The sequence below is a fragment of the Sorex araneus genome, chromosome 5 (assembly GCF_027595985.1).
Source record: "Sorex araneus isolate mSorAra2 chromosome 5, mSorAra2.pri, whole genome shotgun sequence".
NCBI classification, from domain to species: Eukaryota; Metazoa; Chordata; class Mammalia; order Eulipotyphla; family Soricidae; genus Sorex; species Sorex araneus.
The window spans coordinates 65850448-65873941 of record NC_073306.1 but is presented as its reverse complement, the minus strand read 5'-3'; the positions used below and the strand labels follow the sequence as shown (position 1 = coordinate 65873941).

The 23494-nt window shown below is 38.7% G+C and overlaps 1 protein-coding gene and 1 pseudogene across 1 annotated transcript in view; one reads left to right on the top strand and one right to left on the bottom strand.

Moving 5' to 3' along the window:
• Positions 1 to 15186: 15186 nt before the first annotated feature.
• Positions 15187 to 15313, bottom strand: LOC129405355 (small nucleolar RNA SNORA70; annotated as a pseudogene).
• A 4215-nt stretch (positions 15314 to 19528) lies between these two features.
• The window catches only part of PIGK (phosphatidylinositol glycan anchor biosynthesis class K), a 97375-nt gene continuing 93409 nt past the window's right edge, over positions 19529 to 23494 (top strand). The window contains exon 1 of the mRNA XM_055140223.1: positions 19529 to 19661. Coding sequence (XP_054996198.1) covers positions 19569 to 19661 — 93 coding nt within the window. The 5' untranslated portion in view covers positions 19529 to 19568. The remainder of the gene's footprint in view (positions 19662 to 23494) is intronic.

Below are 23494 nucleotides of genomic sequence, written 5' to 3'. Positions count from 1 at the left end.
CCAAATGACTCCCCCTATTTAATATCTAATGTTAACAATCTCCTATGTTATTACTTGAAATATCTTGTCTATTTGTAACGCTGTCACTATTCTGACTTGACACTAGACTGTGACAGCTAATTATCTCAGGTCCTGTACTGACTACAGAATTTCTTTTAATTTTACTTTTTCCTGACATGCCCAATCCCTTTGGATCTCTTTGGATTCTGTTTTGACTTTATTGGCCCTCACATTGCTTCTTCTATACGGGAATAGAATATAGATGTACTAGCTGGCTTTGATTCTGAGATTTTTTCAGGATATTTGTTCTTCAGTTATGCCTGCCAACCCTGCATGATGTCTTGCTTGATGAGGATTCCACTTGATAGTGTCTAGTCCTTACCTGACCCCTACAGAACTGGGAAAGGCTTCAAATTAATTTGTACTTTGCAGTCTGCTGAACACCTTACTCAGATTAATAGTCTTACTCAGTTTCTTCATTCCTTCCTAATCCTCAGGGATTCTTCATTACTTAGAAGAGAAGATTCAACTATTGAGGGGTACATTTAACCTTCTCTGTATTCTGCCATCATCAACTGATAACTGTCTTAAAGATTCCATTAACATGGTCCAATTATTACCTCTCCAGTATTTCTCTTTTACACATTTACAACTATTTGTACTTTTTCACATACCTGAAATCCTCCCTTCTTATGTCTAGGGAAACTTGAACTTGTTTAAAATTTTAGTTTAAATTTTGTCCTGAAGTGTTTCTACCAGCTTGTGATATCTCTCTCACTGGAAACAAAAAAAATCAGGAATTAAAACAATGAATTATAATCCTATCAATAGATATAAAATATAAAGATATCTATATATGACAATTACATGCAAGTAAAATTACTATTTGCTACAACAAATCCATTGAAGAGGCTCAGAGGGGCTTTCTGAGGAAAATGAGAAATTATTTTTAATTGTTCTGAGAAGGTTGTAATGACTTTTGAATTCCCAATTCTTTCCCTTTTCCCAGGTCTTTCCCTTTTGATGCTTATTGAATGTATCTTCTTTACACACTCTGATCTCCACACTTGGCTCCTTTTCCAGCCATCTTTTCCCTTACTGATTGCCGGGGTCCTGGCCAGTCAACCCTGGCACACTGGAGTATGAGCCCTGAAGTCACCGGGCTTACTCCCTATGGGAGAGGGAGTGGGAAGGGGAGAAGCCTCTGCCCTGGCCGTCTGCTCACCGCAGATTCCTACTGCCGAGAAAGAAGCCAACCAAGAAGGTCACCGAGCAGAGCAGGGAAGCCTGGTGGTCAGGCAGACTCCGTTTATTGATTCTTACACAGGGGATTTTATACACACAATCTGGGGTGGGGGGACATTCCACGCATGTATCACATTTATCTCATGGAGCGCAGTACAGATGCCAGTTAATGATTTGTATTCCCCTATCTCAGGGCCGGGTTAACTAGCTCAGGTAAATGTTAACTGTCACACCCCTCATCCCATTGTCTCCTCAACCAGAGTGTCTGTGTGTGGAATGCAGGAGTGTGTGGAATGCAGGGCCCCTGGGCCCCTGTAACAGGGCCAGTATTTCTTGCGTTCAGGGGCAGGGGCTTAGTCAAAGTCTCAGACTGGCTACTGAGACCTCAACAACTCATCACCCCTTTTTAGGTTGGTTTTCCACTGTTCTCTGCCTAAACCGTGATCTGCAGGTGTTCCCCGGATGACAGGCATCATTGACCTTGGGACCAGCTTAAGACTCAAACACATTGGTTAATCCTAGGCTCTTCTTTTATTCTAGTCTATTAGTTTGGAGAGGAGTGAGGTTTGCATCATGCCTGGTGGCTGTACTCAGGGTCTGTTTCTGGCTCAATATTCAGGAATGATTCAAGTAGCTTCTTGGGGAATCAAATGTGGTGCTGGAGTAGGCAGGAGGTAAGAAAAGCACCTTAACTTCTGTGTTATATTTCTGGCTCTAATCTACTAGATTTATCTCATATACTCTGCTACAGTAATCTCTAATTTATTATATTCATGGATCTGTTGGGCTGGAGTGACCGAACTGTGGGTAGGGCGTTTGCCTTGCATGCGGCCGACCCAGGTTCGATTCCTCTGCAACTCTCAGAGAGCCCGGCAAGCTACCGAGAGTATCTTGCCTGCACGGCAAGCTACCCGTGGCATGTTTCGATATGCTAGAAACAGTAACAACAAGTTTCACAGCAGAGACGTTACTGGTGCCCGCTTGAGCAAATTGATGAGTAACAGAATGACAGTGACAGTGACGGTGACAATGGATCTGTTAGTTTAGATATTCCTGGCTTAGAGGTTTTAAATCATAAAATTCTAAGTGTTTCAAACTGATCTTCCCATGAGCCCTCATAACCCAATTAATTCCTCCTCTTATATACGCTATCTATGATAGAAAGAATCTCACTTCTAGCCACCCATTCTGATAGAATCCTCAACTGTTCCTCAGCTTCTCCTTCCTTTCCCCCCAGTACCACATCACCCCTAGTCCTTGAGAAGGGTCTACTGCAAAGTGCAGCACCCCCTAATCACTTGCAAATCAGATTCAGGCAGCATCTAATCCCCAAAGCATTTGTTTCCATTTGTGTGAAAACTCCTATTCCAACAGCAGCTATTGCAAAGTGTCTGCATAGGTCTCAGCACAAACCCTCAGGCAGGCCTATCAGCACAAAGTCACCATCCCTCTCCGTTCCACACCGACACATCCTCTACCATGGAGCCCTCTGCCACTCCCTAGTGTGAAGAGGCAAGCGGCTCTAAGGAAAGGCATGAGTGCTAGGGACCTGTGTGTCCAGGCCCTTTAGCTCATGCTCATCTTTCTCATAGGAAACTTTCTTGACATATTCAGAGGGTCTCAGGCCTGGCAGTATGGGATTGGCCTTGGAAGCTGGGCAAATGGGCACAAATCAGTCCCCGCTAGGCTTCTGGACTCTCCACCCACTGCTGTGACTCTGGTCCTCTCCTGACACAAAGTCTTTACATTTAAAACTTCAAAGCATTGACAAACAAACCCCAGCAAAATGAGCCTCTGACAATCAGAAACTATGTTATCCTATATTTGTCCTGGTATTCATTATGATGCCTGGCACATAAGATTCTGAAAGTGCTTTACCTGGCTTGAAACTTATTAAAGCAGTCAAAATTTCTTTCAGATGACATTGCCATTATTTTAGATGATGTTACCTCCTGATAACTAAAATTTCCCTTGAATGCATGAGTCTGATTTAAAATGGCCCCTTTACATTTTTAAATAATTATAATCTTTTTAGAGAAGGAATAGAGGGCTTTGAAAATAGCTGAAGAGGTGGATCACATGTGTAGAATTTGATTCCTGTCACTTTGTGGCCTGAATCTTTTGAGGTGTGTGGCCCTTACAAAAAGACAGGGAGTGGGGCTTGAACTCAAAGGTATATCACATGTATTGTATCAAACCGTGGGTTGGATTCCTATCATTAGGGAATAGAGAAAACTAAAGAGAGTATATATAAAAGTATATTAAAATTTGCTTCACATATTTGAAAGTCAACTTTGGCTAAAAAGACCAAACTAGAAAAAAAAATTCTGTAAGCAAAGCATTTAGATTCATTTGTGGTACTGACATAAAATAAAAAAAATGTATTTTACTTTTATTAAATCGGTGCTGAAGTCTCCACATCTAATGATGGAAAGAAATCTTAAGAATAATAGTAATTTTAGGGGCTGGCCAGAGAGAACAGGCATTAAGGTGTTTGCTTTTTATGTGGTTAACTCTGGTTGATCCCTGGCCTCACACAGACCCCAGAGGATCACAGGATGCATCCCCGGAGGTCCCCCAGCACCAGCACTCAGAGTGGTCTGGACAATCACTTACCTTATACTGTCGAGCTGCACTGAATCTTCTGACACATTGAAACTTTGGTCTGATTGGCCCAGAATTCCTGGAGAGGCTTCCCCCTCCCCTCAAAACATGTTGGAGTAATTTTAGTTTGTACTTTCTTGAAACAATGGGATGCAGGTATAATTAGACAACATAATAACCTATTTTTCAATAATTGGTATCACTGTATTATTGTCATCCCTTTGTTCCTCGATTTACTTGAGTGGGCACCAATAACGTCTCTATTATACTCAGCCCTGAGATTTTAGCAGCCTCTCCTTACTCGTCTTTCCCAATGATTGGAGGCTCTTTCAGGGTCAGGGGAATGACCCTGAATAACAAAAACCTATTGTTACTGTTTTTGGCATATCGAATACGCCACGGGTAGCTGCCAGGCTTTGCCGTGCGGGCGGAGTACTCTCGGTAGCTTGCCAGGCTCTTCAAGAGGTATGCATCTATCTGTTAGTGTATTTTGGATATGAATATGCCATGGGGAGCTTGCCAGGCTCTTCCAAGTGGTCAATAGATTCTCAGTAGCTTGTCAGATTCTCCAAGAGGGACCACTAGGCTATTAGATGTTGTGCAGCCACACTGTGGCCACGCTTTCAGGAGCTTGGTTTCATAGTCTCTGGATGTTGGCCATTGATGGGATTACACGGTATTAGGGGCAGTCTCTGGGTGTGACTGCCTAGCTACTGGAAAATGGGGGATCTGGGTGGAAGAGGCCCAGTCCCGACCCAAGCAGCCTTGGAGATCTTGGTCCTGGGTCCTGCACACCTGGGTTCCTCCGCCGGTTCCCCTGTGCGTGAGGCTCATCCGAATGTTTGGAAAGTGGCCCTGAGCATGGCGGTGGCTGGGTTCCGGAGGTCCTCAACTGTTGAGGATCTGCTTGGGTTGGGGGGAGGGAAACGCAACCTGTCCCCTCCCAGGGGCCCCAGTGAAGATAGCCAGGTGCAGGAGTACCAATTATTTCAATAATTGGTATTTTTCAATAAACAATCTATCTTGTATTGACCAAGAAGCTTTTAAAACGATACATGAACAACAATCTTCATACACTTTCCTCTTATGGTGGTGGGAAGGTGCATGGTGGTGGGATTGGTGTTTGAATACTAACTGTAATGAATTGTTGTCAACAACTTTATAAAAGTAAAATTAAAAAAAAGAAACTATGCATCAAAAGTTTAGGCCTTTTCAGTAAAACTGACAGATAAAATTAGAAATTCTATGAAAAAATAGTTTGTATAAAAAGTTTGCTTGATGGTTTTGCCTGAATAGGCAACTACCAAGAGCTAGATCTGCCAATTAATTTACTGTGGTCATGGATAGAAATATTAGAAATGCTAATATTAGAATTTTGCCAAGATTCTTTTAAAATTCTGGGATTAATTAAGTGAAATTCAGAAGTTAATACATTTTGCAGCACAGTTATAAATTAGACTACCAGAGAAATTTTTGCCTCCAAATATCTGCTATGTGATATTTTCTTGAGAAGGCAGAGCCCAAAAGAGAAAACTCACCAGAGTCAAGAAACGGGGCTGTCCGTCTATTAAAAAGAAGGAAATATTAATAACAATCATCAATTGCATACTCCTTACCTATCATATACTGAGCTAAGGACTTTAACTTGTATATATTTATAGAATATCTCCTAGTGTAGACCTTATTATTTTCTACATTATGGGTTGTAAAAAGACCCACAAAGCTGGAAGAATTATAGAAGTGGTGCAGGGAGACACAGCTAGTATTGTCTAGAAGGAATCTCTCCCCACGCATCTCTGATTGCCCTAATTGCAGTGGCTGCACTTTCAGCCACTTGAAGATAACCAACTCAGGAGGTCTGAGGATGGGTTCTAGAAGGTCTGTGTTTCACTTTAGCCTCCATAAATAGCAAATTCATGGCGCTTACACATAGGATGTTAGATTTAACTGTTGGTGCTAAGTCAGAACATTAGGATGAGCCTCTGGATGCTGCCCTGCAAGCAGGAAGCAGAACCGAGGCCCCACTTTCACATTAAGTGCGCAAGATAAAAACTCGTGAGTCTGATGACCTGGAGAAGTACAGCATACTCTCATACACTCGCCTAGTCATACTTTATCTTGGCAGTACAAGGCAGCAGTTTCCCCCTCTCTTACACATCCTTAATCTGGATTGACCTTCAAGTATCGGTATAAACTTTCTCTTTGCCCAATTGTAACCAACCACAAGAATGTGGGGGACGTAATCTGTAGAACCTATGTATCCAGCTCCATATCTTCTTCTGATGTTTTAATCATTACAACATAGCTTTGATAGCATAGCTTTAAAAAGACAATGTATACCCTGATGTCCTTCCCATCAGGGTATACATGGAATATACCCTGGGTATACATTGAATATACCATCAGAGTATACATTGAATATACCATCAAGGTATATATTGAACATACATTGAATACACAAAAGAAAAAGAGTCTTTTTCTGTGATGAAGTCATTAGGATGTAGCTGATAAAAAATAGGATAAAAGGAGGCCTCTGGCAGTTGGTCTTTGCCTCGAGCCAGATCGGGCCTTGGCCCTTTGTGCTTTTTACATTCCTCTCACCTGTCATATCTCTGTGCCTCTGACCTATTGATTGATCACTTCATGCAACATTTAACCAAAGACATTTAATAAATAGCAAGCTAAGAAAAACGTTTCTAGGCAAACTGACACTAGTGATCTTGGGAACCTTGGAAGGAGCTCCATATTTTAGGCGCTATATTTTAGACATTAATACCTAAACACACAAAGAAGGCTGAGGGATATATGTGCACGTAAGTCACATAATTTTTGATGCCATATGAAGAGGACTTTCTGCCCAAATTATTAAAAAAACAATGTTTACAATGACCTTCAACATCTCCAGAGGAGCTAGCCTGATAGTTCTTTTATTTTTTATTTATTTTATTTATTTTTTATTAAGTTATTGGATTAAGGGAAGAGGAACACCCCTAGGTGGTGTTTCTTTTTTTTTAATTTTTTTATTGAGTCACCATGTGGAAAGTTACAAAGTTTTCAGGTTTAAATCTCAGTTATACAATGCTCGAATACCCATCCCTTCACCAGCTGATAGTTCTTTTAAAAACATCATGGTTGTGAGTTTCTGATATCTAACAGTAATCAATTAATCTGAAATTTATCCCCCTAATTTTCTTGAGTATTAATGGCAAATATTTGTTCACCATACACATTCAAGGGAACTCTTCAAAATGCTAGAATAACTCTGCAGAGACATTGTGACATTTGGGTAAACTCAGGGCCATTATTATTAGGAAGAATTTTTAAGCTAGTGAAAAATTTATGGTTCAGAAAATATTTTTTAGTTGACAAAATGCTTAACTAGTCCTCTATAGCTCACACCAAAGGTCTAGGTTATAATAAATACCTAGGTATTATATCCACTCTTTAACTTTTTTCTCCTCAGAGAGTTTATTTTATTTTGTTACTTGGCTTGTTTGCATTAAAAATGTATCTACCTAGCTATTTATTAGCTGATGAATGAGGTCTAAAACATTTTCTTGTAGTTAAAACAATACTTAATCAAAATTAAATGATATGTAACTCATAGAGTAATCATAATATTTGTTTTGTGGGGGACCTTGAAAGTGGTGCTCTGGAGTCTGGGAGCTTCACAACCAGGCAATTCTCAACCAATGGGGCTGGTGATTCAATGCAAGGACCAAAGGACACAGTGCTGCTGGAAACTTCTCTTTCCAGCCTATAATTAGAATCAGGATTTTTGTTCAATTGCTCCCGTTTTTCTTATTAATAATAGACTCATTTTTCTTTGAAAATACTTTGACATAAATTCACTGAATGTGGTCCTCAGTAATGTTTTATATAATAATAAGGCCTTTATTTTTTATTGAGGCATCTTATTTTTTAAAGCCTTTATTTTTTGAGACTTAATATATTTTATTTAGTCCAACATATCCAAATATCATTTTAGCATACATAAAACATAAAATTATTAGGGAGTTAGTTTTTTTGGTACAAAGAATTTTATTTAGTAAGTTTTTGATTGAGGTATTGTTGATTTATAAGACAATAAATATTTATATGTTTTAGGGGCACAGTGTTACATCATGTGTCAATATCCTTCTACTATGTGGAATCCCTCTACATTCCTTTACTATGAATGAATTTATTTCTTACTAAAGTTTTAGGTTCTCAGTAAAATTGAGAAAAAAGTAGAATTTCTCAATAATACTTTCCCTCCATTTATATCTCAATATATATACAACTTCCTTCACAATCAATAGCACACACCACAGGGTATATATGCTATAATTGACAAACACACTAATACATTATTGCTACCAAAAATTTATTGTTTACATTAGATTTCACTCTTGGTGTATACATTCTGTTGTATACATTTGTTTTAGCAAATATATACGAAGCATATCTATTGTTATAGTTTCATATATGGCTGGAGCGTTAGCACAGTGGGTAGGGCATTTGCCTTGCATGCAGCCAACCCGGGTTCAATTCTTCCACCCCTCTCAGAGAGCCTGGCAAGCTACCCGTGGCATATTTAATATGCCAAAGAAAAAACACCCAGTAACAAGTCTCCATAATGGAGACATTACTGGTGCCTGCTTGAGCAAAATCAATGAACAACAGGATGTAGTTTCATATGAAACAGTTTCACAGTCATAAAGTCCTCTCTGCTTGACCTATTAATTTTCCTTTCTCCCAATCTCTAACAATTGCTGATTTTTTTTACATTCTCCATAATTCTTTCTTTCTCAGAATATGGCATAATTGGGATGATGTGGTTTTTAGCCTTTTAGAATATCTTTTTGCTTGTCACTGTCACTGTCATCCCGTTGCTTATCGATTTGCTTGAGTAGGAACCAGTAATGTCTCCATTTTGAGATTTGTTGTTACCGTTTTGGCATAACGAACACACCACGGGTAGTTTGCCAGTCTCTGCCGTGCGGGCAAGATACTCTCAGTAGCTTGCCGGTCTCTCCCAGAGGGGCGAAGGAATCGAACTTGGGTCGGTCGAGTGCAAGGCAAACACCCTACCACTGTGCTATTGCTCCAGCCCATCTTTTTACTTAGTAACAAATACATTTAAGATTTTTCTCTCTTTTTCCTTGCTTTAACATCCCATTTCTCTTAAGCTTTAAATTATATTCAGCTATGTAGATGCACCACAATTTACCTGTTCATTTCTTCAGGGACATTTTGGTTGTATCCAAGATTTAGAAACTATGAATAAAGCTAATATAAAAATCTCTGGGGGAAATTTTAAGGGCCTAAGCCTTCGGTTCATTTGGGTAAATACCAAGGACTATAGTTGCTTGACTGTAAGTTAAGAATGCATTAAATTCCAAATTGTCTTCCAAAATTACTGTACTATATATTTTTTAAATCTCACCAGAAACATGTGAGAGTTCCTCTTCCACATTCTCCCTGACATTTGGTAATGCCAGTGTTTTGGATTTTAGCCATTCACAGGTATGTAGTGATATCTCATTATTGTTTCAACTAGATTTTCCCTAATGTCATATGATATTAAAATTTTTTCATATGCTCATTTGCCATCTGTATATCTTTTTTTGTTAAGGTGTCACTTTATCTCTTTTACACACTTTTTAATCAGGTTAGAGATTGTGCTTTCTATTCTTGAATTTTAGAGTTCTTCATATATTTTGGATAGTAGTTCTTTCTTAGAAATCTTTTGAAATTATTTTCTATTCCATTTTATTTGAGGCTTTATGCCATCCTATTTAACTTTTTAATATAAAACTTTTTGTGATTTCTATAGTTATGCTATACTCTAGTATTTTTCTTATTTGAATTTCTTTGAGACTTCAATTTTATTTTGATTCAAGGTAGATTTTTGGCATGACAATAATAAATTAGTCATGGGAAAACAAGATGAGTAAGGATTGATTCTTGATATCAAAATGTACAATTCTATTCAGTCTAAGAGTCAATAAAACAATTGATAAAATAGATAAATATTTTGAGCATATAGAAATGGAAGAACGTTAAGACTCTTCTGGGAGTTTTAGGGAGAAATGAATAATATCTATAGCAATATTTAAAGTTCACATAAGAAATAGGTGTGTAAATAATAAAGTTCACAATAATTCTGTAATTTGTATACTTTCATTTTATTAAGGTAAGGATTTATTTTCTGTAGGGCATTCACAAACATAACAGGAGAGGAAGAACCTAGTTGAAATTTCTAAAATCAATACAAAATCAATATCTGCATTTTGAGAGGTATTTCAAAAATAATAAAGCAAGTGTGTGAGAATCCCACATACAGAGCTGTGTAAATCCCCCTCTTGGGTTGTGTAAGCCTCTCCCGCAATTGGGGATTTCATGTGAAAGGATGTTTGCGGGATCTCTGGGAGGCTCTCTCTCACCACCTGTGTTTGGTGCTCTTGAGCAGCTTATCCATCCGGGATGGCTGTTGCCTTGGACGAACGAAGGAAGAATGAGGGCCAAGCTGGTTGCTGATTAGTTCAATCTCTCATCTCTCTCAGCTCTCTCCTACCCCCCCTCTCTTTCTCTATCTCTCTCTAACTGCGCAATTCTTTCTTCTTGCTGTATCCGTCTCCTCTATCTCTCTCTCTTCTGTCTCTCTGCTGTCTCCGTAACCATCTCTCCTTCAATCTCCTCTCCTTCAACCAATCCATCAATCAACCCCCCTTTCTCCCTGCAGCCACTCTTTTTTATCCTCTCAACAGACGGATACAGCGGGAAGAAAGAATTGCGAGGTGAGAGAGAGAGAGAGAGAGAGAGAGAGAGAGAGAGAAAGAGACAGAGAGAGACAGAGAGACAAAGAGACAGAGAGGCAGACACAGAGAGAGAGGGTTGGAGAGAGCTGGGAGAGACGAGAGGTTGAATAAATGGCAACTAATCAGAACCAGCTTGGCCCCATTCTTCCTTTGTCCATCCAACCATGCCTCCCCACGGGAAGTGTGATCAAAAATGTTTTTCCAGACATCCTGACCACATGCAGCCCAAAGGGTGAAACAGACCTTAAGGTGTGTTTCTCCTCTCCTTAGACCTACAACTTAATTAGCACCTTTAATTCTTCCTAACATTTACCAATCTGTATGGACATAGTAATAGACACTTTTAGGCTTATAGGGTGACTCTCCTGGCGACATCTTACCACAGACTCAGACTACAGTGCTCAGGCTGGATCGATCATTCCTAATCCCAGCAGGTTCCAAATCTAGTTATTACCTTTGGATCATGACAGAATTTATCCATGACCAAGCTCTTAACTTATAGTTAAGCATTAGGGCACTTTGGCCAGGCCCATTTTGATGCCAGGGTAGCTCATAGCTCACCCTTGCCCTGGGTCCATCCAGTCCCTCATCTGGACCCTGCTTTTGGGGATCTAGGAAGTAAAGGCAACTGAAGCTTAACTCGAGAGAGCAGATGTCCAGGAGGTAATATTATCTGGAGTCAATCAACTCCCAAGGCACAGGCTGTGAGGAACAGGCCCAGAACGGACCACAGGAATTAATTTAGCTTTCTCAAGACTCTTTTTACCGGAATCTGCATCGCAAAATAACTGGTTTTTCTGCCCCTGAGCAAGGAACTTGGATACAGGCACCCCGAGTTGCAAGTCATGAGAAGGGTGATGGTCAGACCAGGTAACCAGATGTCTCTCACAAGACCCATGTCACAAGACCCACGACTGCCCTAAAACTCAGGACGTTCCTAAGCACTGACGCAAATGCTGATCTTTAAAACTATAGGCTAAGGAGTGATGTCTTTTTAAACAGATTGGTTAGGAAAGTATGTGTGGTTACAAATCTATTGGCTATGAAAATCTCAGACTCTGCTGTAACGGCCAGTGAAGGCCTATATAAGATCTCCTTTGGAGAAGCTCGGGGTCTTGCCCAACCTGCTGGACCTGCGTGTCCGCGTAGGCAGCTCGACCCTGGCTAGCCAGTCTTACAGTAAACCCTGCTTGCTGTTTGCGGTCTCTGGAGTCTCTTTGTCCTTAAAGGGAGATCTCTATCCGCGCCCTAACACAGGCTTGTCTTTTTAACTATCTTCCTGTAACTATACGAAAAACAATTGCTCTGAAATAACTAACCACGCAAGGGACATTAAGGAGAAGAGAAAGACAATATTTACAAGTCAGAATCTGATCAGGAGACAAAGGTAATTGACAAGTTGGGGGGCAATCACCAAATACAAACACCAGCAGCCAGGGAGGAAGGACACACCAATGTTATCCTACACAAGTGAAAATATAAAATATGACTTAAAATAGGTAATGTGTGTGAGCATGAAATTTACTAGAAAGCAGATTCTCCATCTTGGAGATTCACCCGGATCTCCGCCTAAGATGTGTTCTCTAGACTCTGTCAACTCTGGAGAAGTCTGTGTTCTTTCTTGAACAATGTTTCCCTATTTTTAACTTTCTAAATAAAAATAGTTTACTTCTCCCCCCAAATAAAAACCACAAAAGAGAAAATCCAGAAAAGCTAAGTCTATGAAGACACGCATAAAAGTACTAGCACTCAGAAAAATGCTCATTTAAACAATGAGTTATCACTATTTGCAATGAAATCTGCTGCAATGTAATTGTAAGACCACTTTTTAGAAGATAGATAATTTTACCAAAAATTAAATATCCTTATGATTTGAATCGTCTTAGTGGGAATTCCTGTTAATTATTTTTTTCTTATTCTGTTTTGGGCCACCTGATGGTGCCCAGGAGCAACTCCTGGCTTGTTACTCTGATATGAGCACTAACCCTTTCAGCTATTTTCCCTGCCAGATTTCCATTACTTTTGAGCAAAATAATCTGGATTAGCATGTTCATAATTGTTAATGGGATGAGTATATAATTGCTTTAATCATCCCAAAACAAACTTTTCTATGTTCATCTCAATTTCTACAGATAAAGAATTTAAGAAATAGAGAAAATAACAAATTCAGGCAGTATAATACTAAAACATATGTGGTGGGTTGTGCAAATAGCCATGTTAGATCCTGCATCAGTTTTCTAGCGTTGCCATACAAAATTTCTTACACACTGGGTTTCTGAAACATTAGAAGTGTACTCTCACACAGTTATGAAATGAGATAAAACATTCAAAAATATGGTGTCAGTAAGGTTGTGTTTCCTTCTGAAAGCCTTAAGAAGGATTGCTAGCTCCTAGCTCTCCTTAAAAATTTTTGGCATTGCTTCACTCCACCATCTTATCTGACTTTCTTGTCTGAAGAGTTTCTGTGGGCTTGTTTTGTTTTGTTTCGATAAGGACACAGTTACTGTATTTAAGGCGTTATCCTAATAGAACATGAATTAATCTTGATCCTTATTTTAACTACATCTGCAAAAAACTTCTTTCCAATCAGGCTATATTTTTTTGTTTGTTTTTTGGGCCACCCCGGCTGATACTCAGGGGTTACTCCTGGCTCTGCTTTTAGGAATTACTCCTGCAAGTGCTCATGCAAGAAGTATATTACTAATTACTATCTTATTAATTACTCCTGGAAGGACTATACAGGGTGCCAGGGTACCTGTCTGCTAGGGTGTAAGACAAACACCCTACCTGCTGTACTATCATTCCAACACCTCAGACTACATTCTGAGTTTCTGATTGTTCATACATTTTACAGTATGCTATTGAATCCATTAAAAAGTCTAAATATTTTTATTTCATTGATAATAAGAATATCTGAAGTCTGTCTTTATTTTTAAAATGACATGGATTCTTCTATTTATAGACTTTTTTGAAATGCAGCTAACATAAATATCTTTTGTCAATAATAAATTCTTATTATGTCACTATTATTTGTTTTATATCATGATACTGTTTCTTGAAAACAAGGATATTTATGCTGATTCTCATTAAAGGATGTTATTATTCAAAATGCTATAAACACGAATATTGAGAAGCAAGCAAGTGAACAAATAAAATGGATCACTTAAATAAAATTATATTTTACTCATTTAGTTATTTTTTGGTGGCATGGTATTTATTAATAGCTCTCTATTTTTCTTTGTTTTGGTTTTACAAGCACCATTAGGCCAGATTAATTATGAAGATGTTCTCCTCCACTCTTGCTTTTTGAAAGTGCTATCAAACTATAACTTGACACATTGCTATTCATCTGGAAATTATAGCTGTTACCAGATTCTAATGCTGAGAAATTTTTAATCCTTATTTTTTAGTATCTGGCTTTTGATTTATGAAATTTCCTTGAGGAAAAAAATCTGTTAGTGATAAATTTTCTGTTCATTTTTTAAATGATTTTTTTCTTTTATTTGCTTCTTCACTTTGGTTCTATAAAAACCATCTTCGGGCTGGAGCAATAGCACACGGCTGATCCGGGTTCGATTCCATCATCCCATATGGTCTCCTGAGCACTGCCAAGAGTAATTCTTGAGTTCCTGAGTGCAGAGCCAGGAGCAACCCCTGTGCATCGCCGGGTGTGACCCAAAAAGCAAAAAAACAAAAAAACAAAAAAACCCATCTTCAACTGACAAAGAGATTGAATCATATTTCCCTCAAAATCAACTGTAAGCATCTCACATAAACCCTTTTTGATATTCAAAATTAATAAATCTAATAATTTTGAAATAAATTAATGAATCTAATAATAATCCCCCTTAAACTCTAAGATGATGCCTATTTAATCATTATTTTATCTTTTTGTCCGATAGCTTCAAGTTATTAACTTAAATATTTCATTTGACTGGAAAGAGAGAGAGTCTGGTTTATCAAATTTGAGTAAAGCAAATAGAATAGATCACTTTTAACATTGAGTAGTTGTATAAAGGGAGGAAGTTCTTTCAAAATAAAAATATTCATTTTTACAATACCTGCACGGCAGAGCCTGGCAAGCTACCCATGGCGTATTTGATATGCCAAAAACAGTAACAAATCTCACAATGGAGATATTACTGGTGCCCGATTGAGCAAATCTGTGAGCAATGGAATGACAGTGATACATTGATACTGTGATATATATGATTGGAAGGATATATTGGGGCATTGCGGGGAGGAAGAATTCAGGAGGGACAGCACCTGCACTCTCAGGAGTGTTGAGGTACCCATCATTTGTCCAGAGGCCCAGAGTTAGAGATGTATTTAACCCCACAGCTATCTCAGATGAGCCTCTTGTCAGCCACCATGTTATCCACATTAAACTCAATAAAGCCCTTTTTCCTGGTGATAATGGATCTCTGGTTGCCAGGGACTTGAACTAGGACCACTGTAGAGCCTCAACCACATGTTACCCACTTTGTTTGAAGCCTTAATATGGGCATAGTAATAGGACAAATCTATCACACAGAACTGTCACCGGGTCCCTTAGGGCAATTCTACCAGTAACAGGCTGCTAACACTACCAGGAGGCTGCTGTTGGCAGACATTGTACACTGAACCACTATTAACATTTTATCTGTCTATTTATTTGGTTGGGCTGGAGTGATAGCATAGTGGGTAGGGCATTTGCCTTGCACGAAGCTGACCCAGTTTAGATTCCTCTGGCCCTCTCTGAGAGCCCTGAAAGTTACTGCAAGCTACTGAAAGTATCTCGCTCTCACGGCAGAGCCTGGCAAGCTACCCGTGGCGTATTTGGCATGCCAAAAACAGTAAAAAAAAGTCTCACAATGGAGACGTTACTGGTGCCTGCTAGAGCAAATCGATGAACAACGGGATGACAGTGATTTATTTGGTTATGGAAGAGCCTGGCAAGCTCCCTGTGGCGTATTCGATATGCCAAATACAGTAACAATAACAGGTCTCATTCCCCTGATCCTGAAAAGAGCCTCCAATCGTTGGGAAAAACAAATAAGGAGAGGCTGCTAAAGTCTCAGGGCTGGAATGAATGGAGATGTTATTGATGCCCGCTCGAGTAAATCGATGAACAATAGGATGACAGTGATACAGTGATACAGTGATTTTTATAATAAATGTGGTATATGCTTTTTGTAGAAACAAAGTAATTTTGTTTCCCATCTTTGTCTAGCAAACTTTATTTTAGTAAAATTGAAGTGTAATAAAATTGAAGTGTAATAAAATTGAAGTTAAGAAAAATTTAGTAAAAAATTGAAGTTTAGAAAAATTTAGTAAATTGAAATTCTTCAACCAAGTATTACCTTACAAGGTTAAACTGACCCAGTAACTGATAATGGTACCAACACTCTGTTGAATTTGTCACAGTATAGTATATTAATACTTTATAAGATTTATCTCTTTATACTTTTTCTACTGAGTTTTATGAGGACAGGGATTATAATTTTATCTGTCTTAATCCCATCTGCACTATTATTTCCTAGCAGACTATTGAGCAAAATAGATGTTCAATGAATAATCACTGAATGAATATATGAAAATAGACTATCCATAATCTCAATACTCTGGGATGAAAATGAGTAAGATTTTGTTAATTTCCTCTTTTGTCTTTCATGATTCAGAATTATCCCATAAATAATTTATCTACTGTCTTTTAATGTAACATGAGCTAATTTTTAAAATAGTTATTTTTAATTTTATTTCAGGATAAATATAAATTCAGGACAAACGAAAAAAGAGTTCAAGCAATTCTGAGGAGTGGAAAGTAAAAATCCTCTAAGAGCTCATTCCTCAATCTCATATTTTATGGGAAAATCACTGTTACAAGGTGAAGTATCTGTAATAGTATTTTTTTGTTACGAAAGTATTTACAATAGGTTTTTTACAAATTCATCTTCCAAATTGCTCTATGCAAATATTTACAAGAACTTTAGGGCCAGGGAAGACTCTTGCCTTGCATGCAGCTGACCCAGATTTGATCCCTAGATCCCTAGAACTCTAGAACCCTGTGAGCCTTTCCAGGAGTTGGCCCTTGAGCACAGATCCAAGAGTCCCCACTGGAAACTACAGGGTAGAACATGGTTGGGTGTCATTTTTTTAAGAAAAAAAACCCCCAAAATAATAATAATAAACATAATGTGGGAGATCATCCCCCCTAACAAAAACCCAATCCTAAGGTCAAGATAGTATCCTGGATTTTTATATTCTTGGCGTATAAAATTAGGTCTTTGAATATAAACCGTCAATAAAAATGTGTCCAAGAAAAAAATAGACTAGATTACAGAATAAGCCAAAATGCACCCAGGAAATTATAGAATATAAACAATTTAAGATTTTCTAGATGTAGAGGGAAACAGGCAACAATGGATAGGAAACTGTTTTAACTTTATATGTTAAGGATGTCTACTGAATGACTCTATGAAATATCCTAGCCTCTGCTTTGCTTGTAATGACTGAATTTTGATGTGTTTATTAATTGTTCTTAATGGTCTCTAGCAACTTAAACCATGTTCTTAATGGTCTCTTGAAACTTAAACAATGGTTTAAGCATGGTTTAAGCATGCTGGCAGCCATGGTGGAAAGCAATGTTGTATCAGTGTGTGCATTCACTTATGGCTGCCCACGTGACCGTGAAGCTTGAACAGTCCCTGTGTGTTTATTTGTCTCCTTATATATTTGTTTGTTTCAGTCTCTTTGACAAACCCCCATTGGATGGAGGTTGAAGGTACCACTCCCATTAGCTTTAAACAACATAACATTAGGTAACATGGTGCTGGCTTCTAAATGAATATGTATGCCAATGGGAGAGAAAGGCTAGAAATATTATCTTTCCACCAGGATTTAATAAATGAGCTGATAAATGCAAATAAATTTAATAAATGGCAAATAAATGCAAACTTATGTAGAAAGTTGTGTGTCAGATCAAGTGTTATTTCTATAAAAGATTTTTTCTTTACTAACCCAGTGAATTACTGTCCCCCTGCAAAATTTATAATTTTACTTATTCATAAATGATCATGTTCACTTTTATATTTTCTTTTCTTTTCCTTATTGTCTACTTTACCAGCATGTAAACTTCATCAGAGCAAAAACTTTATTTGCAATAATATCCTGGTACATTATCAGTAATCAGAAGGTTCTTGTTAAATAACAAAAAATAAGTTAATGAATAAAAGAATGAATAAACACATTCTGGTAGTATGTTAACTTTCTTAGCTCCACAAAGGAAAACCTGAAATTTGATTATCTAACCTTAAATATCTTACAAAATACTAACATAAAAGAAACAGATAAAAAGAGAGACAAGAAAATGGAAAAATATAAGCATGAAGTATGGGAAAGGTCAGTTTACTGTATTGTAAAGAAATAATTCAGGGGCCGGAGCGATAGCACAGCGGGTAGGGCGTTTGCCTTGCACGCGGCCGACCCGGGTTCGATCCCCGGCATCCCATATGGTCCCCCAAGCACCGCCAGGAGTAATTCCTGAGTGCAAAGCCAGGAGTAACCCCTGAGCATCGCTGGGTGTGACCCAAAAAAGCAAAAAATAAATAAATAAATAAAGTAAAAATAAAATATAAAAAAAAAAAAGAAATAATTCAAATGTGAAACAAAGCTTTGGTAAGGACATTTATGATAGCATAAATACACAGCTTATAACTAAAAGGTGAGACATCAGGTTCTTACAGCAATAAAACAAGAAGTTTAACAACCTTGAGGAAACTTACCAAGGAGTTTAGATGCTAAAATAAGAGTTAAATACTGTGCTAGGTTATACACTTTAAGTTTGTACATTTTGTACAACTTCATCGATTAGCACTAAAGCTTTTATATCTCTTAGCCCAAAATTCTTGTTCCAGAAAAAAAAATGTCCATAGAAAATAATTCAGCAAATTAAAAAAAAAAACAGGTATACACTAAAATATTCGTTACTTTTTTTTTGCTTTTTTGGGTCACACCCGGCAATGCACAGGGGTTACATGTCCTGGCTTTGCACTAAGGAATTACTCCTGGCAGTGCTCAGGGGACCATATGGGATGCTGGGGATAGAACCTGGGTAGGCCGCGGTGCAAGGCAAACGCCCTACCCGCTGTGCTATTGCTCTAGCCCTCGTTACATTATTTTTATAGTGAAATTTGGACATGTTGCATTATATAGTACAGTGGATATCTGGCAGAGGCATCAAAGATGAAATTCCCTATAACCATTATGCAATAAATCAGAAAGAACATAAAGCAGTAGAGAACATGTTTTGTTATGGTAGATTAAAAAGACTTAAAAAAAATCCTTAAAATCGACCGCATACAGTGAACAGATTCGGATGAACACACAGGAGAGCATATTAAACATCAGTCGAGATGTGTTTGTTCCACAGTTACAGAAACTCCTCTATGTTCATACTTAATAGAGTTCATTAGGGTTGCAGCACCCACACTGTTCCCTTGTGAAATCGATTCGATGGATGGTCTTTTTAAGTGTCTCTCACTGTGAGCTCTTTCCTCCACTTCATGCTTTTTAGAGGACTGGCAGCCTTTTGCAAATAAGGAAAATAGTTTTGGAAGTTTCTGCGATCACAGCTTTTTCTCGTTCACTTTTGAAAACAAATTTAAACATGTATATCTGCCTCACCACTAAATACATCTATATAAATATATCTATAAACACATAAAAATAGGCAGGGCAAGATCAAAGCACCGGCCACTCCCCAGCTTTTTAGAAGGAAGTTCTGGCCCTTGCAAGCGCTGATTTACAAAGGTAGGCGGGGGGCGGTCTCCTAGCGGCGGAGTTGGCGTCGCAAAATAGATTTAAAAAAAAAAAAAACACAACACAGGCTGCTTTACGGCACTCGCTCCGCCCCTCCTGGCACTGACGCCTGGAAACATGGTGGCTTCCTGCTCCTCCAGCCCGGCATTCATTGCCGCGGCTGGGATGTTGCTCTTGTCCTGCGGCAGCTTGGCTACTAGTGAGATCGAGGTAGGAGTCCAGGCTCCTGCTGTGAGCGCCAGGGCTCTGGGAGGGCAGATGGCTGTGCCCAGGCAGTGAGCGCAGGTGCCCACCCGCGGCCGCGAGGGGCGGACGGGGCCACCGTAAGGGGGTCCCTGCAGGGGGCTGCGTCGGCCCCTTCCAGCCTTTCCCTCCTTTTCAGAGGAGGAAACGCTCGCAGACCTGGGAGGCTTCGGGGTGTGGCGGCCCTTTGCGACCGGGTCCGGGCCAGGAGGCAGGTGGACGCAGCCCCTCCTGCTCCTTGCAGCGAGTGACGCAGGCCGTGGGCATCTGACAGGCGCCTTCACAGGTGCCTGCCGGCCGTCCTAGGCAAGACCCTCGCCTTGTAAATGTGCACGCTCAAGAAGCCTGTTATTTTGATTCGTTAGTTTTTTTTTTTTCATTCCAGTTTCAGTGACATGGTTACGATAGTGTTATGGTTGGTTTTGAGGCACAGTTTCTGCACCTTCACCCCCACCCCCAGCACCAACAAAATGCCCGAGACTCACCACCACTGCCCATATGTTACCTCTGGTCTACCTCTCTCTCCCTACTGCTTGGTAATGTCAATTTCGTCAGTCAAGGTCCCCAATTTTGTCTTCATTCCATACTATTGACTTATTTTGTCTCTGTATAACACAAATACGTGAGATCATCTTGTACTTGTCCTTCTCTCTCTCTCTGACTTACGTCACTCAGCCTCTTCCAGTTCCCATCCAAGTTGCAGCCAACTGGGAGATTTTATCTTTTCTTATAGCTGAGTAATAATCCATTGTGTGTACATGTCGGTTTCTTTATCCATGCGTCTGTGTGCACTTTTATCTTCTTTTTGCCTTATGTTCTATGAGGATGTCTTCAAATTTGAAATCTGGGTATTTTCAATAAACTACTCTTACTCCTACGTTTTAATTATTACCAAATTCTGTGTTGAACACATAAACAGTGATTTCAGCTTCCCAGTTCTGCCTTTCTAATGCCAACCCTGATGTGATTACTTTCAGCTTGTTTTCCCAGGCTTACTTACTTGTTTTCCCATCCCTTACTTAGATGCTACATTCATCTTCATAAAATATAAACCAGATCAGGTTTTTCTGAACCCTTTTAATGGTTTTCCATTGCACACAGAATAAAGTTTGTGTCTACTTTTCATACTGGAGCTCATTTTACCCAGCACTTCAGTATCCTGAGTTTAGATCAGAGGACTCTCAAATTTAAAAGGGTCCCAACCCTTTTCCAGAAGTTTCTCTAAAAAAAGCTGTTGAGGGGCTGGAGTGATAGCATAGCGGGTAGGGCGTTTGCCTTGCACGCGGCCGACCCGGGTTCGAATCCCAGCATCCCATATGGTCCCCTGAGCACGGCCAGGGGTGATTCCTGAGTGCAGAGCCAGGAGTAACCCCTGTGCATCGCCGGGTGTGACCCAAAAAGCAAAAAAAAAAAAAAAAAAAAAAAAAAAGCTGTTGATCATGGCCTCTATGTGTCAGTGAATTACTGCTAGCTTGTATATTTAGTATTTATAAAGATGACAGGAATAGAAGCTCTTCCATTTTCCTCTTTTATTCTAACATGTGTACATTATTGTAAATATTATTACTCTTTTTTGTAGTTTCACAGGTGCAGTGCTTTTTCCACATTGCCACATTTCCTTCCATTTCCTATCTCTTTAATGGGAAAATAGAAGTATAACCTCTTATCATCTTTATGAATTGTTTACCTCCGCCTTTAATGTTGTAATTTGTACAGTTGACTAGTATAGCATTTACCTGTTATGACCCTTTCATGTTTTTAGTTATCTTGTCATATTTTCCTCTTTCTAGTCTGTTCTCCAGCCTGTACCCAGAGTAAATAAATAAAAGAAAGTAAATCTGATTGTATCACTCATTAGACACTTACATGTTGCTCTAAAGCATAAGGAACAAAATTTTTATCACCAAACTACAAACAAACCCTGTATACTTTGATTCCATTCTACATATACCATCTCTCTCTCTCTCTCTCTCTCTCTCTCTCTGTCTCTCTGTCTCTCCTTATATCTCTCTCTGTCTCTTTGTCTCCTCCTTCTCCCCCCTACACCATCACTTTTCCTGGGTCTCCCTCCCACCTTTTTTCCCCCTTTGCTCCCCTTCTCCCTGGCCTTGCCTCTCTCCTGCTTCTGTACTCCCTCCCTCTCACATTTTCTCTTCCCACTCCCTTCCTCCCGCAGTTTATAGTTCTGCTAATCTTCTTTTGGCTTTTCAAAACCTTTATGTGCCCTTTGCCATTAGGGCACATATTCCCTCTGTCTGGATTTATCTTCATTTTTTGGATTTTAGTGCAAATGTTCTGACATTCCTCTACCCACCTCGTCAGGTCAGTTGCCCCATTAAACTCTTTCATGATACACTGTATCTCACCTTTATAGACTTTATGATTTGCCCTTACCTGTTTAATGTCTTTCTATCAAGATGGGTAATAACTTCTTTAAAGGCAAATATTGACTGCCTGGGGAACAGACTGCAGCCAGATGATGCTCAATGGATTTGATGAATGAACATTTTCACCTTTCAGTGATAAGTTTTCTTGCTTGTCTTCCTGTGGGATTCTTGAGAGAAATTAGTCTGCTTTAGTGGTGCTTTTTTATCACTTTATTTTTAACATTGTACCTGAGCGCATAACAGGTGATCTGTTAACTGTATGTTGAGTGAATAGCTTTGCAGTGCCTGCAAACACAGAAGAGTCTTGCCAGCTCAATTTTTTCACTTAAAGATAGTGATATAATAATTTTGAAGCTGAAATTAAAGATTATTGGACAAACTCATGTTTCATATGACTAAATTCAAGTCTAAAGAGCTAGGTAATATATCTGTCTCATGGCCAGAAGGATGGGATCTGGGCCTAACACAAATCTATAAATTTCTAAACTTCTCTTGTTTCAATATGGTACATTGTTTTTCTTTTCTTTTCTTTTCTTTTCTTTTCTTTTCTTTTCTTTTCTTTTCTTTTCTTTTCTTTTCTTTTCTTTTCTTTTCCTATCTCTTCCTTTTTTTTCCCTTTCTACTTTTATTTTGGTTCATTCCTTTTTTAACTTTTTTAAGTTGATTTTGTGTGACTTGCAATGCTGTTGTTCATGATGGTTTCCTGGACATAGTTCCAACACCACACAGCACCACTGCCCACATCCTAGCACATTGTTTTTCTCTTGGATCTAGGAAGCTGTTGTGACAGGTTGAAAAATGTGTATACGTATGTGTAAATAAATAATGCAGTTGAATGATTTTTAACATTTCGGTTCTCTTGAAATTTTCCTGAAATTTCACCTGAAAATTAAAACAGCTAACATTTGTTAGGTAGTAAATGTTTCAGTCACCCTTCCTAACTTCTTTGAGCCAGGTAATATTACCCATTTATAGCTGGGGAAATGAAAGCATAAAGAAGTTAAAAAGATTTTTTAAGTTTATATAGCTAGAAGTAGTAGGACCCAAATTTAAATTCATTCTCACTGTTCTAGTTATGAATTCTGTTTGGGAATAGATCTGAGATCTACTTTATAGTTTATAAATACTATTATTTTGGTATATAATTAAAATTATTGGGTGTCTAAATGGGTTTGAGTACTCAGATTTTTAATTTTCCTTGATGGCAAATAAAATGAATGAAATGGTACATGATAGTATGCCAGAGAATGTGCTTAGGCAGGTGTATTGGTGAGATCAAATGAAATAATTGGTGAGTGTTGGTGAGTTCCAGAGAAGCAGCTAGCACAGAGTAGGGATGAATGTTAAAAGAAATTTCAACAATCAGGGTATTTTTTTTTTGTATAAAATTAAAACATGAAAGGATTCATTCAA